The 26946-nt window shown below is 34.4% G+C and overlaps 1 protein-coding gene across 1 annotated transcript; it reads right to left on the minus strand.

Annotated features, from left to right (window-relative positions):
- Positions 1-10938: 10938 nt before the first annotated feature.
- LOC149202055 (acetylajmalan esterase 1-like) lies at positions 10939-12827 on the minus strand. Its single transcript, XM_089401463.1, has 5 exons — positions 12551-12827; positions 12077-12298; positions 11841-11989; positions 11308-11581; positions 10939-11216 (listed from the first exon to the last, which is right to left on the minus strand). The coding sequence occupies exons 1-5, from the start codon at positions 12825-12827 to the stop codon at positions 10939-10941; spliced, it is 1200 nt and encodes a 399-aa protein (XP_089257589.1).
- Positions 12828-26946: the final 14119 nt, after the last annotated feature.

Here is a 26946-nt window from a genome sequence, read left to right on the forward strand (position 1 = left end):
GTTTCGAATAAAACCCAATTGCATATTAAATTCCGCACATCACCATCGATTTGACAGCTCTAGGTGAACTATTTCAGTTTCATTTCAAATCGGACAGTATACAATCCATTTGTGTTGTCCTTGCAGACCCGGCAGGGACTACCGCCACGGCAGTGGCTCCTTGTTAACAATATACGTTTAGAAATATTATAAAATATTTGGAATTAATAGATTTTGGAAAATATCGTAGAATGAGTGATGATATTGAACTTATATCTATAGATCACATTCTATGCATTCTGGGAATGTCGAAGGAAATTTTCATTGAATGACTTCATTGATGTAAGCTTTTTAACAACTATCAAAGGATGACTTAGAGTATATAAATCGATGCGATGCAAATAAAGACGAAGAAATGTTGACAATGAAATCACCTATTTTAACAACTCTCTTTCTTAAATATTTTTATATGGTGCATTACATTTAATGATTTTACAATTTTATGTTGTATAAATGGAAGTGAGAAAGTTTGATCTGTGCGTTAAGTTTCACCTCCCAATCATAGATATTTAATTAGGATATCCTCTTAAACTATTTCGAAATCTTTTATTATGTAATTTATTATTTTAAATCTAAAGTTATCAGCATAGTGCTCAAAACAATGTTGACAATGAAATCACCTATTTTAACAACTCTCTTTCTTAAATATTTTTATATGGTGCATTACATTTAATGATTTTACAATTTTATGTTGTATAAATGGAAGTGAGCAAGTTTGATCTGTGCGTTAAGTTTCACCTCCCAATCATAGATATTTAATTAGGATATCCTCCTAAACTATTTCGAAATCTTTTATTATGTAGTTTATTATTTTAAATCTAAAGTTATCAGCATAGAGCTCAAAACTTGTGGAAATAATTAATTAGACATAAAGTAAACATAATACCTCTTTCAACTCCCCTACCATCATCTTTGGCAATTTCTCCCAGTAATAAGCAGTTGATTCTAAAGCTCATTGATTCAAGTTATCCCTATAACGTGGGCAAGGATTTCCTCTATTACTCTAATTTTGAGTCCCCACGCTATAGTTGTAAATAGGAAAAACTTATAGGTGAAACCCTATAGATTATCCACCCTCCATCTTGAAAAATTTGACACACTTCAGGGTTGCCCCAAAGTTGTTTGAAGGTGACAGGTTCATGTTGGATAGTTGAACTTCCCATTGTGCAAAAGATTGATGTATCATATTAAATAGTGGTAGCAATATGCTATGAACACCAATAGCAGTATCAAACAATAATAGTAATAATGGAAACATTGACAACATTCATGTAATGAGGAAGATGAGGGTTAGTAATTTCCAAATAAGGTATCAATGCCAAAAATAAAATTTAGTGACCTCTAGAGTGTTGTGTCATAATGGACCTTAGTGTGCTAGAGATTATGGAAGATATAGTTGATTATGAGGGTGAAGTGATTAGAAGATTAGCAATGTAATAGTCAGGAGAATTACCCCATGTTCCCCCTCCCACTCCTCCCAACTAATGGAACATGTTGTCCTTGCAATGAAAAATAAATTAGGAAGGTACTAAAGTAGTTTCAATCATGAAAAAGTACTAAAGTAATTGTGAAAAAGGTTTCTAGTCTTTTCCATTCCCAAGGAGATCAACTTGACCCACTTGTGTATCTAGGCACCTAGGGCTTGAGAAGTTAGGAAACTTATACAATAATTGAACCCTAGCGACCAACCAAATTTATCCTGTCTTCTGTGTGCGACCGAGCTTCTAGCCTCGAAAGACCAATTTTTGTCTTCAAAAGTTTTTCTTTCTATCCTCGATCTGTCTGAGCTCTCTATTTAATAGCTAGAACTGGTACAAATTCATTTTATTTTGCTTGATTTCTTTAGATTTTCTGTCCTTCATTGGGAGAGGGTTTTTGACTTGTACTAGGCATTGATCTTCTTGTTTTTTCTGATCTATTGGATCTATTTATTTATTTTTCTGTTAGCTGCCGATCTTTGCTAGATCTTAGCCATTTCTTATGCATTGGTTGGGATCTTCCATTTCTTGTGTCCTCCCATAAGTTCAGTCTCTTCTGGGGGGTGCTAGCTGGGATGGATCGATCTCTACGGAAAAGGAGGTGGATTTACTTTAGGGATACTCTCTTCCTTTTCCTCTTCAAGTTCTTAAGGTGGAGATGGAGGTTGGTTATCTTCAAGTTCCCTTTTGGACCTAAGGTTGATTTCTTAGATCTCCATAGCATAGGAACAGTAAGATGTCTCTCCAATGTAGACTTGTTGTGCTTGCTCATTATTCGGGTTCAGATTAGGTTGAGCATGCATCTGAGGTTGCTTGGTTGGAGCGGGATGAGTGATTTGTGGTTGAGGTGGAGGTGAAGCAGTAAAGTAGGAGGTTGGTTAAGTTGAGGCCTCCACCCATGTGATGGGTTATTCCATTTAGGAGGTTGGGAAACATATGGCTGAAATGGTTAATTGACATGTTGGGGAGGATATTGAGGGGCATCAAGCCAAGGAGGAGGTGTGGAACGTGATGGATGAGGGGAATAGTACTATGGTGGAAAGGGTGCATTCTGGTAGGGATGGTATTAAGAGTAAGATGCACCTTGCATGCCCTGCTGGTATGGACGAGGTCCTTGAGGCCTCCTTTGATTTATAAAGCAGAGTTGCTCAGCCCCACCTTCCGCCCCTTCGTATACAACTTTTAAACAAATAAAATAAGGGTATTTATCTGTGGCATGGTTCTCCTCACAGATTGAGGAGACCTGTACAACATGTAATGGGCATTCATTTCTGGGTTTCCTTTTAGTTCATTTAGGGCATAAAATAACTAGGGCTCTCTCTGCTTCCTTTGGTTTCCTCTTCATTTGCATGGTATCCATTTGCAAAGAAAAGGCACATAAATTTCACTTTTAAAGTCTTCCAACATGTTCCTAATCTCATTCTTGATGGATGTTGTGGAAGGGGAGGAATTGATCAAGCCTTGACTAGCCCTACCCTTCTTTCTATTGGCCCTAGAGGGAATTTTGAACAATGCTTTGATGCCGTCATAGGATAAATGATAGATATCTGCCCGAGACAACATGTTGATGTTTTCCAGCATGTCCTCCCTAATCCCTCAAAGAAGAACTAGCTTGAGTGATTCAGGATCAAGGGTGCATCTGGCCCTCCTATAACTGAGTTGAAATCTCTCCTCATAGTCTTCCAAGGATTCATCATGTCCAAGAGTCATTCTAAATATTTATTCCTTGGTTTATTTGGACCTACAGTAGTCCCTACACTTGTCATTAAAAGCTTGTTGAATTTGAGCCTAGGTAGTGGCGTTATCCCCAGGCAGACCCATAAACCAGCCCAAGGCTGCATCCTTAAGGGTAGATGGGAATAAATTCAACTTCTGGTCATTAGAGGCATAGTCATAGGTCCTACAGGTAACGACAAATTTAAACATAAAGGTATCAAGATCCTTAGAGGCTAATCCATGAAAGTGTGGAATGGAATTAGGGCCGATATTCTCCATTCTAGCCTCTCCACTAGTCTCTATGATAGGGAAAAAAATCATTGTTCCTATTTCCAGCCATGGTTTGGGTAGGTGAAGTGGGTACTTCTCCTTCCCGAATAGGTTCTTCAAATATCTCAGGTTTCTCACCTAGAGGGTCTTCTAACACCCCTAGAGTCAGAGAGGGAAGCTCGCAGTCACCGGAGAAGAGTGAAGGTTGACTACTTGAGGGGGTGGGGGTGTTCGGTAAGAATTTTCCTTGGGTATCTCTATTCCTACGAGGTATGAAAGGAATTTTTCTCTTTTGTTTTTATGTTGCTTTTTCAAAACTGTATGTAAAACATAAAACAATGTTGAAGCATATATAACATCTACCTAGACACCTCCCCGACAATGACGCAAGAAAGTGGTGAGACCTGGTATTGCACCAAGAGTTCTGCAACTCCCAAGGGCTCCTCAACTCTATTTATCAACCGAAGGTTCGTACACACTTCGAGGTGAGAATGCTATATACACAGTAGATGGGATTCTACTCATGCCACCCTCAATTAGGAAATTTGATCAATAGTTCTCCAAGACCATTCTTCCTACTGAATTAGAAGGAAAAATAACTAATGAAGGTGCAACTTAGAACCTACCTTTAATGATCAAAAGGAAAATTCTTTTTGAACTTCAACTTGTAAATGTTATTGAATCAATTCATGAAAATATAAGAGCTACACTACTTGTAGATAAGGAACTACATTATCTTGCAATCAACCATCTAGCTACCAAATACACTTGCAGACAAGAAGCTAACCCACCAAATTATAACTCAAGATTCCATTTATCATCTATATAGCTCACACTTGCATATATACCAATGTTTTATTTGTGCCAAATCTGTAATAAAGAAAGTCCTGCTATCTTATTTTGCAGTAAAGGAAAATGATGGTTGGAGTGGCTTAGGTGCTTCCCTTGATCATTGAGTCACAGTTGGGGGCCAACCTACTTCTAAACTAAGTCCAAATTGCATAAAAGGTCAAAATAAGTGGAGAAAGAGGACGCTACATGTATGTTATAGAAGGCTGCGACAGGTACCCTATATTGCTACTTGAAGGCCTGTAATTCTATAGGAAGGTTGCCGAGAAGATTTAGGAGGTAGGAATGATGGGTTCCAGGGATGGAAAGGTGGATGGAGGTTGAGGTAAATGGATTAAACTTGACCAACACCCCTATCCAAGTTCAAATCCTTTCGAAGGCCTGTTTTGAACTAGGAGAGCTTCTCACGGTGATCTAAGAGGCTGATCTCAAGAACATAACTTTGAAGATAGAATTTGAGCTTCATAAAAGATGCCGAGGAAGTCCAAGATGGATGTGGTGAAAGGCCCCTTTCTTGAAGATACAAATATCCCTGCAACATCACATGCATATACCCTTTCATCATTGAAAAATGAAACAACTAATAGTGGAAAGGATGAGTTGAATTTAAATGTGATCTAATCTGTGTCAAAAACTCCGATCCAGTCAATGAATCAACTCCTAAGCTATATTAAGCCCATGAAAAACAATATGAATAACATAGACCTTCTTCCAAGAAATCATAAACATAGTATTTTTGGACTGTGATTGTAGATCCTTCCATTCGTGCTCCCATGGGAGAGATGAGATAGAGGTCACAATCACAAGATTTTTAAGGGTTATTTTCTAATGAAATGCAGAAAACTAATAAACACTTTGAACTAAAAAGAAATACCAATACACAAGAGGGGCCTAAGCCATTGGGTTTGGGCCCAAACCCAAGAGCCTCAACCCTCTAGAGATAACTTAGTGATTAACCAGTAACAAGCTTATCATTATCATTGCATCAATGTCAAATGACCTCGAGATGATGAGAGAGTGTGTGGTGATCTTGGGCTCATTGAAGGAGTTAAGGAGGTGGAAAACCTCCTAGAATCTCTCCCCGTTGTCTACTCCCAGCCCATACATGTAAATTACCCAAAAAATCCTCTGTTTCCTCCAATTAAACCATATTAGGTTACATGACATAGAAAAACATCTTTTACCCTTCTCACTAGGCATAATATAACAAAAATTATAAATAAATGTGAGAAAGACATAGTTCCAAAGATGGAGGATGACATTATGACCCTTATGATGCACCTATTTTTGAGCCTCATCAATTTTCATGGTACAATTTATTATGGTTTGACATATGTCTCAAACGGTGATATACAATTGTACGGATATACAGATGCAGATTGGGCAGGGAGCGTTGAAGACAAAAATAGTACTTCCGAAGGTTTCTTTAGCTCGGGATACTCTATGATTCGTGGATGAGTAGGAAGTAGAAATGTATTGCACTTAACACTGCTGAGGCAGATTATATTGCATCCATTCTAGCGAGTTGTGAAGTAGTGTGGCTTTGGGAGTTACTCACAAGACTATTTGATCAGGTGCTAGAACCGACTGTGATATATTGTGACAATCAAAGCTGTGTTAAGTTGATAGATAATCCAATTTTCCATGACAATTTGAAGTACATCGAGATCAAGTGCCAATTCATTCATGACATAGTGCAGAAGGGAGAAGTGAATCTCTAATATGTCTCTACTAATGAGCATATCATTGATATACTTAGAAAGCCTTTGTCCAGATAGTATTTTGTATACTTCAGGGACAATCTTGGACTTATTGAGAATGTTTGTCTCAGTGAGAGGGAGTGCTCATGAGATAACATCATGGATCGACATTCTTCCTATGTCAAGTATATTGACCCTAATTGGCGAGAATGGTCCAATAGAGGATAATTGTTCTTCTTTTGTAATGTATGTTGACACAAATTAGGAAGAATATTCCTGGAGCATGAGGATCAGTTAAAATAAGTCCCTAAATTACTTAGATAAAATGTGGCCTTTGGAGATTTACCATGCATGAAAGACATTGAACCGAATAATGGTGAACCAAGATTAGTCTGTATACCATATGCGAAAAAGACTGGAATTATGGTTACTAGTTGATGCTAAATGATGTACCATGTGTTAAGAGTATCAACCAAGATTTTGGTGAGGATATACCATAGGTCAGAGGTATTGACTAGAATTATTAATTGGTTGAGGTTGTTGATTTACCACATGTCAAAGATGTTTGACCAGATTATGGTAATTAGTGGATGCTATTGGTTTACCATGTGTCAAAATTGCTCACCTATTCATGGTAATAGAATAATGATGATGATTTTCTATAGCTTTCTGTTAGAGAATTTTGTCAACAAAATAACATCTGCGTAGTTATTACGAATACCTCCCTAGTTAAGAGGGAGTGCTGAATCTTGTAGCCATGGTTGGCCTTTATAATTTATATTTTATCCCTTGAAGTATATAATGTAGTTCTATGATATGTTCTTCATGTCATTTTTTCCCTTGAAAGAATTAATATAAGACACATTGTTCATGTCGATATCAAGAAAGAAATTTTGAAATTTTGAATTCTGATTTTTTGGCTCCAAATTTTTCAATTCGGTCCTCCTTAATGTCAAGTCTGCTCTAGTGAAGAGACACCCATTCATAGAGACAAAACATTATATATAGAGAACTTAACCTCCTCCACAAGTCACGATTCGATTTCTCACACAGGTAGAAATATTTTGGGCATCCAATCGAAGAAGAACGACAATGAAGAAGGAAAATAAGGACAAATTCACATCAAGAACATTTATCGATTTATATACGTTGAACATGTGACTTTCTAGGAAGTTTTTGGGTAACAGGCCGGACTTCTAGGATGTAGGTCCAAAATTCTGGGCATAACATTTTGGGTAGCAGGGTCGAGTTTCTGGGCATATTCTAGGAGGATGAAATTCAGCCTAGGAAGATCCGAGAGGGCTGAAGTTGAAGGGAAATATTTTGACTTGATAAAAGGGTTGTTTGACTAGCTTTGACCATAACATTGTTGGTCAGTTTGACCTCATAGTTGACTAGCAATATTAGGAATATCTCTTGTTGAATTGAATAATTTATCTAAGTAAATTTTGCCCGGTTTTCCCAGGGTAAATATGTTCTCTTTGTGCATTCTGATATCTATTGTCCTTGTGAGTTGATGGTTGAATTTCCGAAGTATAACTTCTTAATGATAAAATTGAATTGTTAAAAGGAGATCTACATTATTAGAAGTAATTATCCGTATTTAATAAATTAGTGCTTGTATCTATTGCACTTGAAAAATAGACATGATCATGTCTCTATGGTCTTGGAAAAGTACTTCCAAAATTCCTTATGAGCTACACATATTGCTGCTTGTAATAGTTTCCAAGACCATGTTTTGCAAACAATTTATTCATTTATATCCTAGCATGTTTTTCATGTCATGATATATGGGAAATGGTAAACTTAAATATCATACTCAACATAAACTCAATGAAATTTTACTTGGCATCTAATGGTCTTGGTAAACATGTTACTTGGTAAATTTTCCATTTATTATTAAGGATCTGCATAAGGATATACAAATGCATGATTTGTATTCTAGCTTTGGTGCAAGAATGCAAATTTAGTCATATCCGTCTATATATGTTTGAATACAAATATACTGTGAATGAAGATTTTTTATTATTATAAACAATGGACAAGATTAAGGGCTAAAGACCAAATTTGAAAAGGGGTTTAACAGGTTTATAAAATCCATGGCTAAAGAGATGGAAATGACCAAGGATCAAATTTAAGGAGCTTAATTTATTTCGAGTTTGTGCCTATTTTTCATAGATATAAGGTTCTCACAATTAGGTTGTTATTCAAATTACATGCTTAATAAAAGGTGTTAGTTAGTTAGGGGGCGATTCTATGCAATGGTCTTGCTAAACAAGTTATATGATATCATTTCCACTTAATAACATGTAAATGGATGATTCACATTATAGCTGAGTGCAAACTTCATAACTTTTGTTATGTGTTTGCAATCATGATTAGATAACTGCGACAATGACATGATAAATTGTTGTGATTTTCTTGAAGGATATACTTTGTTGAAACTGTGCATATAGTTAATGCAAGACTCTATTCTATATCCTCAAATCAAAATTATGCTAATAAACCAAAAAGAAATAGCAAGTAGAAAATGTTTGTGCCAGTCAACATCATGGTAATGAGTCTAATGAAGTGGTAAAACATGACATGTGGCATCTCATCCACTGATTTGGATTTAAACAGGAACACCACAAATTACAGATATAACCATAAATACAAAGATGCAAAATCACCCTCAAAATTGGGGATATTTTAGAGAAGTTTGGTTGGCATGTATGCCATGCAAAATCATGCAAGAGAGGATCAATTATTGGTTGGCTCAAATCAAGGAGGTTCAAACTAGCCATAAACAAAAGAAAAGTCCGAGTTGTGTACATTGTGGTGGTCATTACTATATTGTTTCCATTGGTGGGACCCACGTTATTTATGCCATTAACACCAAAATTACTTCCATTGTTAGCACCCACAATAGGGTTGATACCTTCCATACTGGAAATAGGTTGGGGTTTTTTGGATGCCTAATCTGATAGGATTGGTGTGCATGAATTCAGACATTCATAGAAGTCTAAGCGACCTCTTGGAAGATGAAAACTAAGGGTTAAAAAACCATGTATTAATATGTAAACCTTGGGAATAGAATGCAATCAGATGAGTTATTCTTCTCACTCAAATTTAATTTCAATAAGCTACGTATTCGATTTTTAATTAATGGTAGCTTGAAACTCTATTATTAATTCTTCAATCTAAAAAAAAGTATTAAGAAATTTTCTCAAAACAATATAACTTAGATTAAAAATATAAAAAATAATGTGAAATCTATGAAAACTGAGAGTTCCAAAGTTCAAATCCCCTCGATTGTGACCATGTTTATGGAGAGGAGGATAGGCTACAAACCCCTAGAGGTTTACTAGTAGCTACTTGTAAAATGATCCTTGTAAGCCAATTCCTCTAGTTTTCCCATCTAGAAAGCACGATCCTTGTAAGCCAATTGTATTAGGGATTTCCCTAAGTTAAATTCAAGTGGAACAAAGAGAGGGAAAGGCCATTGATGACCACTATGATATCAATAATTGAATTTACAATCATGAGGTATACTATACCCAATCTCTAGCATACCAATATTATCCAAATCATTTTGATAACATATTGTAACATATCCAGCTGTCTAATTAAGCTACAATATAGATCATCGCATTAGATTTATAGGTAAATATATTTTTTCATTTGGAAATACTATTTTTCATTACAAAATAGTTAGAGTACCCATATACACTTTAATACATTTAACTAAATAAATATTCCTTATAATACAGGGTATAATAATAGTTACTACATGGGAAATTAAAATGAAATATATAGCTGGCCTTTTACCATACGAATCAATTATAATGAATATAATGAATTAATCATCCAATTAAAGGATATGCTTTATTTGAGAATGACCATGCTTGGTGTATCTCCATAGAGAAAACTAGTAATTGTTGACAAAATGAAAGATGATGTCATTTGACTTTGCAATGATGATTAATATATGAACAAGGATAGCATACTCTTGAGGATATGTCTACATGTTCGATTCCTTGGATTGATGACTTTCTTTTGGATTAATTTAAAAGAGTATTTAGCAGCTTTTAAGGTTGATTGTGGTTAAAGTATCAATGGCAAAATGAAATATAATATTTGCTAATAATATGATAACTAAACCACATTTATTTTGATTCTATTTCATATAAGTTTTTATTTCTAAGATATAAACCACTGTATTCAAAATTTTATTGATTTATACTTGATTAACTAGAAGGAATAATTATTATAATTAGATCTACGGATATCCAAATCCAATAAATACTATATTCAATTCTTAATGTAATATAACATTGTAATGATTTGAAATAATTATTTTTTTATTCTTAAAATTAACAAAGAACCAACTTATTTTATCCCAAAAAATAACAAAATGTAAATAAAAAAATGTAACTCAAATTAAAAAACATAAAAAATAAATAATAATTTAAACAATAATATAATTTAAATAAAAAATATAACTCAAATTTAAAAGCGTTATAATAATTTTTTATTTCAGAATACCAATATACAATTAAAAATATTATTATTATAAAAAATCCGCCATTGAAATACAAATGAAAGAAATAGGGACTCAAATTAAATATTATTATTATAAAAAATCCCCCATTGAAATACAAATGAAAGAAATAGGGACTCAAATTCAAAAGTCCTATTGAGATTTGACATTCAATGCAGAATACATATTAATAGCGAATACAAAATATTAACTGGTGGCTGCATCACAAAGGCGACATTCAATGCAGAATACATATTAATAGCGAATACAAAATATTAACTGGTGGCTGCATCACAAAGGCCATTACCAGAGATTTGACATATTTCACTCCAGAATACATATAAACCGCCATTACAAAACATTCTCATAAGGTGGTTCCCTGGTGGCTGGCTGCATCACAAAGGCCATTATCAGAGATTTTCATCATGTCACTGAAAGGTGGCTGAGTATATTGGGCTTTGTTGATGATGAATTGTGAAATAATTTTGTATGCGGCTTCAGTGAAATGTATTCCATCCCAACTGATGGCTCTTTCTGGATTTGAGCATGCTAACACTCCTGGTGTCCCACACGTATGCATGATATCAAAATTAAAAAGTTCTCCAGTTCCACAGCAAGACTGAAATGTATTAGCGGTAAAACCTGCATCATTTCAACATTGTCATTACACTACACTAATCCAATCCAAAATGTATATGAGTTTATTAACCGAATCCAAAATTTCCGTACGTACCGTATGCTGCATGGTTCTTGATTATTTCCATAAACATATTATAGTAGTCCGCATACACCAATATGGCGTGTGGATATTGAATCCTTAGCTGCTCTAGTGTCTCCTGCAACGCTGTGTTATGATCCTGGGAGAGTTGGTTATATGATGCTAGGCATCCATTTTCATCATAATCGGAGTTCCTCGGATAAGGGTCTAGAGTAAGTATGGCGGGCAAACATCCCAGAGGTGGCATTCCTTGGACAAATATGTACTGGGCTCCTTCTTCTATCAATGCCTGCACTCAATTCCAATTCCATTTTAATATAAAAAATTTTCCAAAAAAAGAAAAACTCATTCACCGCAACGCATGTCATCGTCTAAATAAAAGAAAACCGAATCATTCACCGCAACGCATGTCATCGTCTAAATAAAAGAAAACCGACAACGCATGTCATCGTCTAAATAAAAGAAAACCGTAATTATGTTATGAGAGGGTTATTGATATGGAGAAAGAAATAAGACATATCAAGTGGGGTTTAATTAAAATCAATTACCTGTATAGCTTTCTGAATCTTGGCTATGATAAGAGGAGTAAAGCCCCTTATCTCATCCGATGGCGAGGACGTAAAGGTGGAGTCTAGATAGTCGTTGAGACCGAATCCACCCATCACATATAACGCTCTTGAGAAATGAACTTGGCAATCTGTTGACCAAATATATGTTTTAGAACCGTCTGGAAGCATAACCCTAAGTAAAATTTTACATAATTGAAATGATACTATGATTATACCCAAATTAGCTCTGCAGGTGAAATTTTTCAACTGGTGGAACCATCTGATTTGCGTATCTAGAGATAATGGTGTCTGCGGGAAGATGAGTCTGTCATTTAAGAAGGAATTGTCCAATGCAGTGGCACCCGCAACGGCAAAGTTAACTCCGTTTTTTCTCTCCGCCAGCTCCATGTCGATCAGTCCAATAGAAGGCCGGAGGAAATTAAATCCTAGCGAACTGGCTGAAAAATACACAACAAGAGGACAGGAAATTAAATCCTAGTGCACTGGCTGAAAAATACACAACAAGAAGAGGAGAGGAAATTAAATCCCAGTGCACTGGCTGAAAAATACACAAGAAGAAGAGGAGAGGAAATTAAATCCTAGTGCACTGGCTGAAAAATACACAATATACAAGTGATCATGAGTACTATGCAATATTTTACACCCAAGAGGCATGTATATGGAATTGGATGATGGGTGGTAATTATTACCCAAAAAGTCAATGACGAGACGTCCATCTGAAGCACGACCGGCGGGGAGGCCAAAGAAGGTTTTTCCATATGGAAGAGAGCGAAAATGAAGGTTGTAAGGAGGTGAAGCCATGTCCGCGTTTCCAGTATCAGCGAATGAATCTCCGAAACTGTAAATTGCTGCAAAACAAGATCGCCCTGAGGCTGTGTCGTCTGTGTCTGCTGCTGCTGCTCCCACATGAAGGAGCATCACCAACGCCAACAACAATCTCATCATCAGGCTATTCCTCATCATCATCTCTTCTCTTCTTAATCACTTAATATCTGTTCTTCCACACTCTTAAGCACGTATCATCTTCAAAGTGCGTTCAATGTGGTCCTTATAAAGATAAATAAATTTTGCAGTGGTGCTTTTGTAATTTTGCACTGCTATATTTAGATCATGCACATGCATAACGACGACGATCATGGAACGTAATTAGAATTTTTAATTTACGTGTAATTAGAATTTTTAATTTATGTGTAATTTTTAATTTTGTAATTTATGTGTAATCTTGCACTGCTATATTTAGATCAGGTACATGCATAACGACGATCATGGACCGTAATTAGAATTTTTTTACTACAATATTTTCCAATTAATCCTTCTCAAACTGCACTCGACGTTGTGTTGTTACTACAATATTTTCCAATTAATCCTCAAACTGCAGTCGACGCTGTGTTGTTTTCACTTCTCTAAAGATTCATTCATTCACTTGCAGTTGCCAGTGTTGTTTTTACTTCTAAATTTACCATGCTTCCGCTGCCTATTTATTTCTTTAGATCCGACGTGCATGGATCCAGTGATACTCTTACTTCTAATTTTACACGGTTACTTCCAACGTGCATGCATCTAATGGGCTATTTATTTTCCCACTTTTATTCACTCTTCTAATTTTACACTGCCTCTATGGGCTATTTATTTTTCCTTTTTTACTCACTCTTCTGATTTTACATTGCCATTTTTCCATTTTTACTCACTTTTCTAATTTTACACTGCCTCTATGGGTTATTTATTTTTCCATTTTTACTCACTTTTCTAATTTTACACTGCCTCTGTGGGTTATTTTTAGAGATAATGTGCACAGATCTAGATTAGTTTTCCACAGCCTTTTACTAAATATCTATATTTATTTTCCACAGCTTTTTACTTCTAACTTTGCTAAACCCTGCTTTTTCTTTTTCTTTTAATTCTAACCTTGATAAACAGAGAGCTATTTTTAGAGTTTAAAATAAAACATATAGTATTTACGAGTGTTTATATTTACTTTCCAGATACATAATTATAATATTACTCGTGACTAGTAGTTAACTTTTTTGTTGTCTTAAGTTAAATATTTCTTGGCTTGAAACCATATTGCTAATTATGCCTTATTAGTCCTTGCCTGGGACTAATAGCGATGGATCCATCGTTGACCATACATTAACCAGTCTTTTGACCAAAAAAAATTATCCACTATCAAAGTTTATCTCTGCAAATATTGGTGTAAGAAATTTATAACCAAAGTTGTGAATTGGAGGTCTTATTGCACGCTTCACGTGCCCCGATGCAAATGAACTATGAACTTTAAAATCTTTCCCTATCTTAATTATTTGATCTATTTGATATTTTCAATTTACATAAATGTTTACTTTAAAATCTTTCGTATCTCAATTATTTGATCTGGCTATATGACTAAGGACACCGTAAAAAATGCATTTGCATAAAATAATTTTTATATTATTATATTAATTGAAAATAAATATTATTGGGCGTTAGATAAAATTTACAAGTGTATGAGCTACGAATGTAAGGTGAAATAACGAAGTTATATTAATAATAATAAAATTTGAATAAGAGGCTTTGTCATCTATGAAGCTTCCCACAACTGCTAAAACAACAATTTGTGGCTCCTCCCTTCGCTTTTGGGGTTGGGTCTTCCCACAACAATTCTTCGCTTTTGGATGGGGATGAACAGAGTTGGGTCTAGTACTCGATCTTCAAGTGCAGTTTTTTCTTTGTGATGCAGATAACCCCAATTAATTAGTCATAGTAGCTTCCAGAAGACAATTTCTGTAATTTCCGCTGGTTTTGAACATCAAATAACCTTGTTCTTCGGTGTGGTTTTTACGCTCTTTCCAGTGCAGATGCAGATAGAGTAACAGTTTTAGCAGCACTACCAGCAATTGCATTTACTCGAGGAGAAGTGAGGATGTAGATAGAGTAACAGTTTTAGCAGCACTACCAATAGTTTCATTTTCTCGAGGGGAAGCACCGAGAAGTAAAGTAGTAGAGGTCAAAGCATTCCATAACCCATTTACCAAGTTGAACCAGTATCCAAGGTTGAATAGAACAAACTCATAATAGAACACTCTCCAGAAAGGGCGGAATAAGAGTTGGTTTGTCTGTTCTTGAACTTCCAATATTTTCTTTTGAATTTTCATGAATATTGATGCATTATAAATTAATACTGAAGTCTGTTTATGTTTGATTTAAAATTTACTTATGTTTTCTCTTGAATTTTTAGTGTTTAATTTTCAAATTTCTGTCTAAGTTTAGTCTAAAATTTATTCATATTTGCTTTACTGTCTAAAATTGATTGATATTTGCTTTACTGTCTATGTTTGGTCTAAAATTCATTCACGTTTTCTTTTGAGTTTTGGAATTTTCAAGAATATGGGAGGATTCTTTGCTTTACTGTCTATGTTTGGTCTAAAATTTATTCACGTTTTCTTTTGAATTTTGGAATTTTCAAGAATATGGGAGGATTCTTTGCTTTACTGTCTACGTTTGGTCTAAAATATATTCACGTTTTCTTTTGAATTTTGGAATTTTCAAGAATATGGGAGGATTCAAATTTCCAAGAATATTGGAGTATTAAATTATGTCTGTGTTTCTCTAAAATTAACTCATGTTTGGCTTCAGAATTTTATTAAATAATTTGTTGAAATACAAACATTTTTCATTCAATTCAAATTTACTTATGTTTGGCTCCAGAATTTTATTAAATAATTTGTTGAAATACAAACATTTTTCATTTAATTCTTTGCTTAATTATAATATTCTTCTTATAATTCCAGGATTAGGCTTAAAAAAATTGATATACATGTAAACTCAAAAGCCACAACTTCAAAATCTTTAATAAAAAATATTATACAAAACTCGACTCAAGCATATTCACAACGCTGCATGCACTGTGATTTAAATGAAAAGAATTTTAACTTCAATATCCTTAATAAAACGTGTTAGCCGAAACTCAACTAAATCAATCATATTTACAAAGTTGAATTCACTCTGATTTAAATGAAAATAAATTTAATTTGGCCCCCTAAAACAACAATTGTAACTCAAAAATTAACACTCTTGAAAAACCAGTTTCAATTTACAATCGCAACTCAAAAAATAACACTCTTGAAAAACCTGTTTCAGTTTACGCCTAGCCTCTCCTTCAGGTCTAAAACTTCCTTCATATGATCCAGGTACTTCAGGTGTCTTCTGCACATTTGTTTCTTCCTTTTTATACATTTCCTTTTTTCTAACCTTTTATGTACATTTTTTTTCCATTTCCTTTTTTTCAAACTTCTATTTATACCTGCCATTTCCTTTTGTCCAACCTGTAACAAATGCCTTTTTTTTCCATTTCCTTTTTTCGCACTTCTATTTATACCTGCTCGATTACTATATCTAAAGGGGCATCAACAGAGCAGTTGGTTGATTAGGCAGTTGCTATGGCTGATGATGCAGTAGCTATGGCACAAAAATGATTTGGTTATTTATGTTTTTCTTTCATGATGTTCGAGCCAACAGTGGTTTGCATCCCTGTCCACCTGTTTCAATGGTGCTTTGCATGGATGCCCATGTGTCAATCCATACTTTTTCCGTTAAATAACAAGATATCCGTGGTGTGATATGTTGGGGGGTTATAATCCAAGATAGTGGCTCCATTTAATAGACCATTCCAATAAGTTCAAGAATTCAAAAATCAATGCTGACTTGGAACATTTTTATAAAATTCATTTATATACATTGATTTTATATTAAAATAACCCTCTCATAATATTCAAAGTATCTTAGTAAATACTGAAAACAAGTGACGTGATTATATCAATTCATCCTCATGCCGTGAACGCATTGTTCATGAATGGTAGAAATATACTAATAAGTAGAGGACCAATGTCCTTGGGATTCCCCATTGGTTAATGTAATCGCACAGTGCATTGGGATTACTTATAAAAATATATATTTTTCAATATAAAATATTATTTTTATGATTTCGTGAATTTTTAAATATTTTTATTATTGTTATTTTTGTTTTTGTTTTATTAGGGAAATTGGAGAGTATTGGATTCTAATTACAGTTCGTTAATTATTATAGTTTTTGTCTTTTAAATTATATATATAATTATATAAATATTTTGAAATTTTATTTACATTAAAAATTAAAGTAATTTAAATCAAATATATATATATATATATATATATATATATATATATATATATATATATATACTTAACTTTATAACTCCACTTATTTAGTAAAAATGAAATGCATAATTATACATTTTTTTGTGTTACATATAATATAGTCAAATATATTGAAATTCATTGAAAGATTAAGTATATATAATTTTTTTAGTGTAAAATCTTTTATATTTTATGATGTTATTGGTTTTATTGAAGTTTGAACATAATAAATTGTAATATGTTGTTTCCTAAAAAATGGATGATGTAAAGAATTAATATTTAATATCAAAAACTTGTACAAATAATGTAAAAAATTTAAGAATTTCTAACTTAAAAATATTGTAAAAGATTTAAGAATTCCCAAGTTAAAAATATCCAGATCAATTACATAATTGCAAAATCAATAAAAACACTACTCTTTTCTTCAAAACACTGCACTGCATTATGAATAATGAAAAATGTCTTATAGTTTAGGTGGTGAACATCTTTGCTAGTGTTTAAATCTGAATTAAGTCTTAAAAATATTTATATTTTTATGTGTAGTAGCATGCATCTATTTTAACTATTATATTATTTAATGTTAATAAAGATAAAATAAAATTATATATCCATTTTAACCATTATATTATTTAATCATTATATTATTTAATCTTAATAAAGATAAAAGAAAATTAAACAAAATATTTTGTTCACATAAATATATATAAACTTTTATTAAAAAAAAACAAAAACAAAAACAAAACCATTATTTTTCATTGTGCCTAAAAAGTAGGAAACTTTTCCCTAGCATTCCAATAAAACCATGGAAGAGATCTCCCAATGCACTAAGCTTGATATATAAAGCTTTTATTATATAATTTTATATGCTTTTATTATATAATTTTATTTTATTTTAAATATATATTTATACGTTTGGGAAAAATATTAAAAATACACATATGTGTGACTAAGACATATGCACTGAAACCATGGAAGAGATCTCCCAATGCACTAAGCTTGATATATAAAGCTTTTATTATATAAATTTATATGCTTTTATATGCTTTTATTTTATTTTAAATATATATTTATAGGTTTGGGAAAAATATTAAAAATACACATATGTGTGACTAAGACATATGCGCTGAAGAATAAGACATCAAATTTTTCTCACCATAATATTCAAAATATGTCAATAAATATTGAAATCTGTTTCAACTAATCAGTAGGTCTAACTAAAACAAAATCCATAGGTTTCGAATAAAACCCAATTGCATATTAAATTCCGCACATCACCATCGATTTGACAGCTCTAGGTGAACTATTTCAGTTTCATTTCAAATCGGACAGTATACAATCCATTTGTGTTGTCCTTGCAGACCCGGCAGGGACTACCGCCACGGCAGTGGCTCCTTGTTAACAATATACGTTTAGAAATATTATAAAATATTTGGAATTAATAGATTTTGGAAAATATCGTAGAATGAGTGATGATATTGAACTTATATCTATAGATCACATTCTATGCATTCTGGGAATGTCGAAGGAAATTTTCATTGAATGACTTCATTGATGTAAGCTTTTTAACAACTATCAAAGGATGACTTAGAGTATATAAATCGATGCGATGCAAATAAAGACGAAGAAATGTTGACAATGAAATCACCTATTTTAACAACTCTCTTTCTTAAATATTTTTATATGGTGCATTACATTTAATGATTTTACAATTTTATGTTGTATAAATGGAAGTGAGAAAGTTTGATCTGTGCGTTAAGTTTCACCTCCCAATCATAGATATTTAATTAGGATATCCTCTTAAACTATTTCGAAATCTTTTATTATGTAATTTATTATTTTAAATCTAAAGTTATCAGCATAGTGCTCAAAACAATGTTGACAATGAAATCACCTATTTTAACAACTCTCTTTCTTAAATATTTTTATATGGTGCATTACATTTAATGATTTTACAATTTTATGTTGTATAAATGGAAGTGAGCAAGTTTGATCTGTGCGTTAAGTTTCACCTCCCAATCATAGATATTTAATTAGGATATCCTCCTAAACTATTTCGAAATCTTTTATTATGTAGTTTATTATTTTAAATCTAAAGTTATCAGCATAGAGCTCAAAACTTGTGGAAATAATTAATTAGACATAAAGTAAACATAATACCTCTTTCAACTCCCCTACCATCATCTTTGGCAATTTCTCCCAGTAATAAGCAGTTGATTCTAAAGCTCATTGATTCAAGTTATCCCTATAACGTGGGCAAGGATTTCCTCTATTACTCTAATTTTGAGTCCCCACGCTATAGTTGTAAATAGGAAAAACTTATAGGTGAAACCCTATAGATTATCCACCCTCCATCTTGAAAAATTTGACACACTTCAGGGTTGCCCCAAAGTTGTTTGAAGGTGACAGGTTCATGTTGGATAGTTGAACTTCCCATTGTGCAAAAGATTGATGTATCATATTAAATAGTGGTAGCAATATGCTATGAACACCAATAGCAGTATCAAACAATAATAGTAATAATGGAAACATTGACAACATTCATGTAATGAGGAAGATGAGGGTTAGTAATTTCCAAATAAGGTATCAATGCCAAAAATAAAATTTAGTGACTTCTAGAGTGTTGTGTCATAATGGACCTTAGTGTGCTAGAGATTATGGAAGATATAGTTGATTATGAGGGTGAAGTGATTAGAAGATTAGCAATGTAATAGTCAGGAGAATTACCCCATGTTCCCCCTCCCACTCCTCCCAACTAATGGAACATGTTGTCCTTGCAATGAAAAATAAATTAGGAAGGTACTAAAGTAGTTTCAATCATGAAAAAGTACTAAAGTAATTGTGAAAAAGGTTTCTAGTCTTTTCCATTCCCAAGGAGATCAACTTGACCCACTTGTGTATCTAGGCACCTAGGGCTTGAGAAGTTAGGAAACTTATACAATAATTGAACCCTAGCGACCAACCAAATTTATCCTGTCTTCTGTGTGCGACCGAGCTTCTAGCCTCGAAAGACCAATTTTTGTCTTCAAAAGTTTTTCTTTCTATCCTCGATCTGTCTGAGCTCTCTATTTAATAGCTAGAACTGGTACAAATTCATTTTATTTTGCTTGATTTCTTTAGATTTTCTGTCCTTCATTGGGAGAGGGTTTTTGACTTGTACTAGGCATTGATCTTCTTGTTTTTTCTGATCTATTGGATCTATTTATTTATTTTTCTGTTAGCTGCCGATCTTTGCTAGATCTTAGCCATTTCTTATGCATTGGTTGGGATCTTCCATTTCTTGTGTCCTCCCATAAGTTCAGTCTCTTCTGGGGGGTGCTAGCTGGGATGGATCGATCTCTACGGAAAAGGAGGTGGATTTACTTTAGGGATACTCTCTTCCTTTTCCTCTTCAAGTTCTTAAGGTGGAGATGGAGGTTGGTTATCTTCAAGTTCCCTTTTGGACCTAAGGTTGATTTCTTAGATCTCCATAGCATAGGAACAGTAAGATGTCTCTCCAATGTAGACTTGTTGTGCTTGCTCATTATTCGGGTTCAGATTAGGTTGAGCATGCATCTGAGGTTGCTTGGTTGGAGCGGGATGAGTGATTTGTGGTTGAGGTGGAGGTGAAGCAGTAAAGTAGGAGGTTGGTTAAGTTGAGGCCTCCACCCATGTGATGGGTTATTCCATTTAGGAGGTTGGGAAACATATGGCTGAAATGGTTAATTGACATGTTGGGGAGGATATTGAGGGGCATCAAGCCAAGGAGGAGGTGTGGAACGTGATGGATGAGGGGAATAGTACTATGGTGGAAAGGGTGCATTCTGGTAGGGATGGTATTAAGAGTAAGATGCACCTTGCATGCCCTGCTGGTATGGACGAGGTCCTTGAGGCCTCCTTTGATTTATAAAGCAGAGTTGCTCAGCCCCACCTTCCGCCCCTTCGTATACAACTTTTAAACAAATAAAATAAGGGTATTTATCTGTGGCATGGTTCTCCTCACAGATTGAGGAGACCTGTACAACATGTAATGGGCATTCATTTCTGGGTTTCCTTTTAGTTCATTTAGGGCATAAAATAACTAGGGCTCTCTCTGCTTCCTTTGGTTTCCTCTTCATTTGCATGGTATCCATTTGCAAAGAAAAGGCACATAAATTTCACTTTTAAAGTCTTCCAACATGTTCCTAATCTCATTCTTGATGGATGTTGTGGAAGGGGAGGAATTGATCAAGCCTTGACTAGCCCTACCCTTCTTTCTATTGGCCCTAGAGGGAATTTTGAACAATGCTTTGATGCCGTCATAGGATAAATGATAGATATCTGCCCGAGACAACATGTTGATGTTTTCCAGCATGTCCTCCCTAATCCCTCAAAGAAGAACTAGCTTGAGTGATTCAGGATCAAGGGTGCATCTGGCCCTCCTATAACTGAGTTGAAATCTCTCCTCATAGTCTTCCAAGGATTCATCATGTCCAAGAGTCATTCTAAATATTTATTCCTTGGTTTATTTGGACCTACAGTAGTCCCTACACTTGTCATTAAAAGCTTGTTGAATTTGAGCCTAGGTAGTGGCGTTATCCCCAGGCAGACCCATAAACCAGCCCAAGGCTGCATCCTTAAGGGTAGATGGGAATAAATTCAACTTCTGGTCATTAGAGGCATAGTCATAGGTCCTACAGGTAACGACAAATTTAAACATAAAGGTATCAAGATCCTTAGAGGCTAATCCATGAAAGTGTGGAATGGAATTAGGGCCGATATTCTCCATTCTAGCCTCTCCACTAGTCTCTATGATAGGGAAAAAAATCATTGTTCCTATTTCCAGCCATGGTTTGGGTAGGTGAAGTGGGTACTTCTCCTTCCCGAATAGGTTCTTCAAATATCTCAGGTTTCTCACCTAGAGGGTCTTCTAACACCCCTAGAGTCAGAGAGGGAAGCTCGCAGTCACCGGAGAAGAGTGAAGGTTGACTACTTGAGGGGGTGGGGGTGTTCGGTAAGAATTTTCCTTGGGTATCTCTATTCCTACGAGGTATGAAAGGAATTTTTCTCTTTTGTTTTTATGTTGCTTTTTCAAAACTGTATGTAAAACATAAAACAATGTTGAAGCATATATAACATCTACCTAGACACCTCCCCGACAATGACGCAAGAAAGTGGTGAGACCTGGTATTGCACCAAGAGTTCTGCAACTCCCAAGGGCTCCTCAACTCTATTTATCAACCGAAGGTTCGTACACACTTCGAGGTGAGAATGCTATATACACAGTAGATGGGATTCTACTCATGCCACCCTCAATTAGGAAATTTGATCAATAGTTCTCCAAGACCATTCTTCCTACTGAATTAGAAGGAAAAATAACTAATGAAGGTGCAACTTAGAACCTACCTTTAATGATCAAAAGGAAAATTCTTTTTGAACTTCAACTTGTAAATGTTATTGAATCAATTCATGAAAATATAAGAGCTACACTACTTGTAGATAAGGAACTACATTATCTTGCAATCAACCATCTAGCTACCAAATACACTTGCAGACAAGAAGCTAACCCACCAAATTATAACTCAAGATTCCATTTATCATCTATATAGCTCACACTTGCATATATACCAATGTTTTATTTGTGCCAAATCTGTAATAAAGAAAGTCCTGCTATCTTATTTTGCAGTAAAGGAAAATGATGGTTGGAGTGGCTTAGGTGCTTCCCTTGATCATTGAGTCACAGTTGGGGGCCAACCTACTTCTAAACTAAGTCCAAATTGCATAAAAGGTCAAAATAAGTGGAGAAAGAGGACGCTACATGTATGTTATAGAAGGCTGCGACAGGTACCCTATATTGCTACTTGAAGGCCTGTAATTCTATAGGAAGGTTGCCGAGAAGATTTAGGAGGTAGGAATGATGGGTTCCAGGGATGGAAAGGTGGATGGAGGTTGAGGTAAATGGATTAAACTTGACCAACACCCCTATCCAAGTTCAAATCCTTTCGAAGGCCTGTTTTGAACTAGGAGAGCTTCTCACGGTGATCTAAGAGGCTGATCTCAAGAACATAACTTTGAAGATAGAATTTGAGCTTCATAAAAGATGCCGAGGAAGTCCAAGATGGATGTGGTGAAAGGCCCCTTTCTTGAAGATACAAATATCCCTGCAACATCACATGCATATACCCTTTCATCATTGAAAAATGAAACAACTAATAGTGGAAAGGATGAGTTGAATTTAAATGTGATCTAATCTGTGTCAAAAACTCCGATCCAGTCAATGAATCAACTCCTAAGCTATATTAAGCCCATGAAAAACAATATGAATAACATAGACCTTCTTCCAAGAAATCATAAACATAGTATTTTTGGACTGTGATTGTAGATCCTTCCATTCGTGCTCCCATGGGAGAGATGAGATAGAGGTCACAATCACAAGATTTTTAAGGGTTATTTTCTAATGAAATGCAGAAAACTAATAAACACTTTGAACTAAAAAGAAATACCAATACACAAGAGGGGCCTAAGCCATTGGGTTTGGGCCCAAACCCAAGAGCCTCAACCCTCTAGAGATAACTTAGTGATTAACCAGTAACAAGCTTATCATTATCATTGCATCAATGTCAAATGACCTCGAGATGATGAGAGAGTGTGTGGTGATCTTGGGCTCATTGAAGGAGTTAAGGAGGTGGAAAACCTCCTAGAATCTCTCCCCGTTGTCTACTCCCAGCCCATACATGTAAATTACCCAAAAAATCCTCTGTTTCCTCCAATTAAACCATATTAGGTTACATGACATAGAAAAACATCTTTTACCCTTCTCACTAGGCATAATATAACAAAAATTATAAATAAATGTGAGAAAGACATAGTTCCAAAGATGGAGGATGACATTATGACCCTTATGATGCACCTATTTTTGAGCCTCATCAATTTTCATGGTACAATTTATTATGGTTTGACATATGTCTCAAACGGTGATATACAATTGTACGGATATACAGATGCAGATTGGGCAGGGAGCGTTGAAGACAAAAATAGTACTTCCGAAGGTTTCTTTAGCTCGGGATACTCTATGATTCGTGGATGAGTAGGAAGTAGAAATGTATTGCACTTAACACTGCTGAGGCAGATTATATTGCATCCATTCTAGCGAGTTGTGAAGTAGTGTGGCTTTGGGAGTTACTCACAAGACTATTTGATCAGGTGCTAGAACCGACTGTGATATATTGTGACAATCAAAGCTGTGTTAAGTTGATAGATAATCCAATTTTCCATGACAATTTGAAGTACATCGAGATCAAGTGCCAATTCATTCATGACATAGTGCAGAAGGGAGAAGTGAATCTCTAATATGTCTCTACTAATGAGCATATCATTGATATACTTAGAAAGCCTTTGTCCAGATAGTATTTTGTATACTTCAGGGACAATCTTGGACTTATTGAGAATGTTTGTCTCAGTGAGAGGGAGTGCTCATGAGATAACATCATGGATCGACATTCTTCCTATGTCAAGTATATTGACCCTAATTGGCGAGAATGGTCCAATAGAGGATAATTGTTCTTCTTTTGTAATGTATGTTGACACAAATTAGAAGAATATTCCTGGAGCATGAGGATCAGTTAAAATAAGTCCCTAAATTACTTAGATAAAATGTGGCCTTTGGAGATTTACCATGCATGAAAGACATTGAACCGAATAATGGTGAACCAAGATTAGTCTGTATACCATATGCGAAAAAGACTGGAATTATGGTTACTAGTTGATGCTAAATGATGTACCATGTGTTAAGAGTATCAACCAAGATTTTGGTGAGGATATACCATAGGTCAGAGGTATTGACTAGAATTATTAATTGGTTGAGGTTGTTGATTTACCACATGTCAAAGATGTTTGACCAGATTATGGTAATTAGTGGATGCTATTGGTTTACCATGTGTCAAAATTGCTCACCTATTCATGGTAATAGAATAATGATGATGATTTTCTATAGCTTTCTGTTAGAGAATTTTGTCAACAAAATAACATCTGCGTAGTTATTACGAATACCTCCCTAGTTAAGAGGGAGTGCTGAATCTTGTAGCCATGGTTGGCCTTTATAATTTATATTTTATCCCTTGAAGTATATAATGTAGTTCTATGATATGTTCTTCATGTCATTTTTTCCCTTGAAAGAATTAATATAAGACACATTGTTCATGTCGATATCAAGAAAGAAATTTTGAAATTTTGAATTCTGATTTTTTGGCTCCAAATTTTTCAATTCGGTCCTCCTTAATGTCAAGTCTGCTCTAGTGAAGAGACACCCATTCATAGAGACAAAACATTATATATAGAGAACTTAACCTCCTCCACAAGTCACGATTCGATTTCTCACACAGGTAGAAATATTTTGGGCATCCAATCGAAGAAGAACGACAATGAAGAAGGAAAATAAGGACAAATTCACATCAAGAACATTTATCGATTTATATACGTTGAACATGTGACTTTCTAGGAAGTTTTTGGGTAACAGGCCGGACTTCTAGGATGTAGGTCCAAAATTCTGGGCATAACATTTTGGGTAGCAGGGTCGAGTTTCTGGGCATATTCTAGGAGGATGAAATTCAGCCTAGGAAGATTCGAGAGGGCTGAAGTTGAAGGGAAATATTTTGACTTGATAAAAGGGTTGTTTGACTAGCTTTGACCATAACATTGTTGGTCAGTTTGACCTCATAGTTGACTAGCAATATTAGGAATATCTCTTGTTGAATTGAATAATTTATCTAAGTAAATTTTGCCCGGTTTTCCCAGGGTAAATATGTTCTCTTTGTGCATTCTGATATCTATTGTCCTTGTGAGTTGATGGTTGAATTTCCGAAGTATAACTTCTTAATGATAAAATTGAATTGTTAAAAGGAGATCTACATTATTAGAAGTAATTATCCGTATTTAATAAATTAGTGCTTGTATCTATTGCACTTGAAAAATAGACATGATCATGTCTCTATGGTCTTGGAAAAGTACTTCCAAAATTCCTTATGAGCTACACATATTGCTGCTTGTAATAGTTTCCAAGACCATGTTTTGCAAACAATTTATTCATTTATATCCTAGCATGTTTTTCATGTCATGATATATGGGAAATGGTAAACTTAAATATCATACTCAACATAAACTCAATGAAATTTTACTTGGCATCTAATGGTCTTGGTAAACATGTTACTTGGTAAATTTTCCATTTATTATTAAGGATCTGCATAAGGATATACAAATGCATGATTTGTATTCTAGCTTTGGTGCAAGAATGCAAATTTAGTCATATCCGTCTATATATGTTTGAATACAAATATACTGTGAATGAAGATTTTTTATTATTATAAACAATGGACAAGATTAAGGGCTAAAGACCAAATTTGAAAAGGGGTTTAACAGGTTTATAAAATCCATGGCTAAAGAGATGGAAATGACCAAGGATCAAATTTAAGGAGCTTAATTTATTTCGAGTTTGTGCCTATTTTTCATAGATATAAGGTTCTCACAATTAGGTTGTTATTCAAATTACATGCTTAATAAAAGGTGTTAGTTAGTTAGGGGGCGATTCTATGCAATGGTCTTGCTAAACAAGTTATATGATATCATTTCCACTTAATAACATGTAAATGGATGATTCACATTATAGCTGAGTGCAAACTTCATAACTTTTGTTATGTGTTTGCAATCATGATTAGATAACTGCGACAATGACATGATAAATTGTTGTGATTTTCTTGAAGGATATACTTTGTTGAAACTGTGCATATAGTTAATGCAAGACTCTATTCTATATCCTCAAATCAAAATTATGCTAATAAACCAAAAAGAAATAGCAAGTAGAAAATGTTTGTGCCAGTCAACATCATGGTAATGAGTCTAATGAAGTGGTAAAACATGACATGTGGCATCTCATCCACTGATTTGGATTTAAACAGGAACACCACAAATTACAGATATAACCATA

This window comes from Pinus tabuliformis, chromosome 2_1, assembly GCF_031772625.1.
Source record: "Pinus tabuliformis cultivar Carrire ecotype Pingquan chromosome 2_1, CPIR1, whole genome shotgun sequence".
NCBI lineage: Eukaryota > Viridiplantae > Streptophyta > Pinopsida > Pinales > Pinaceae > Pinus > Pinus tabuliformis.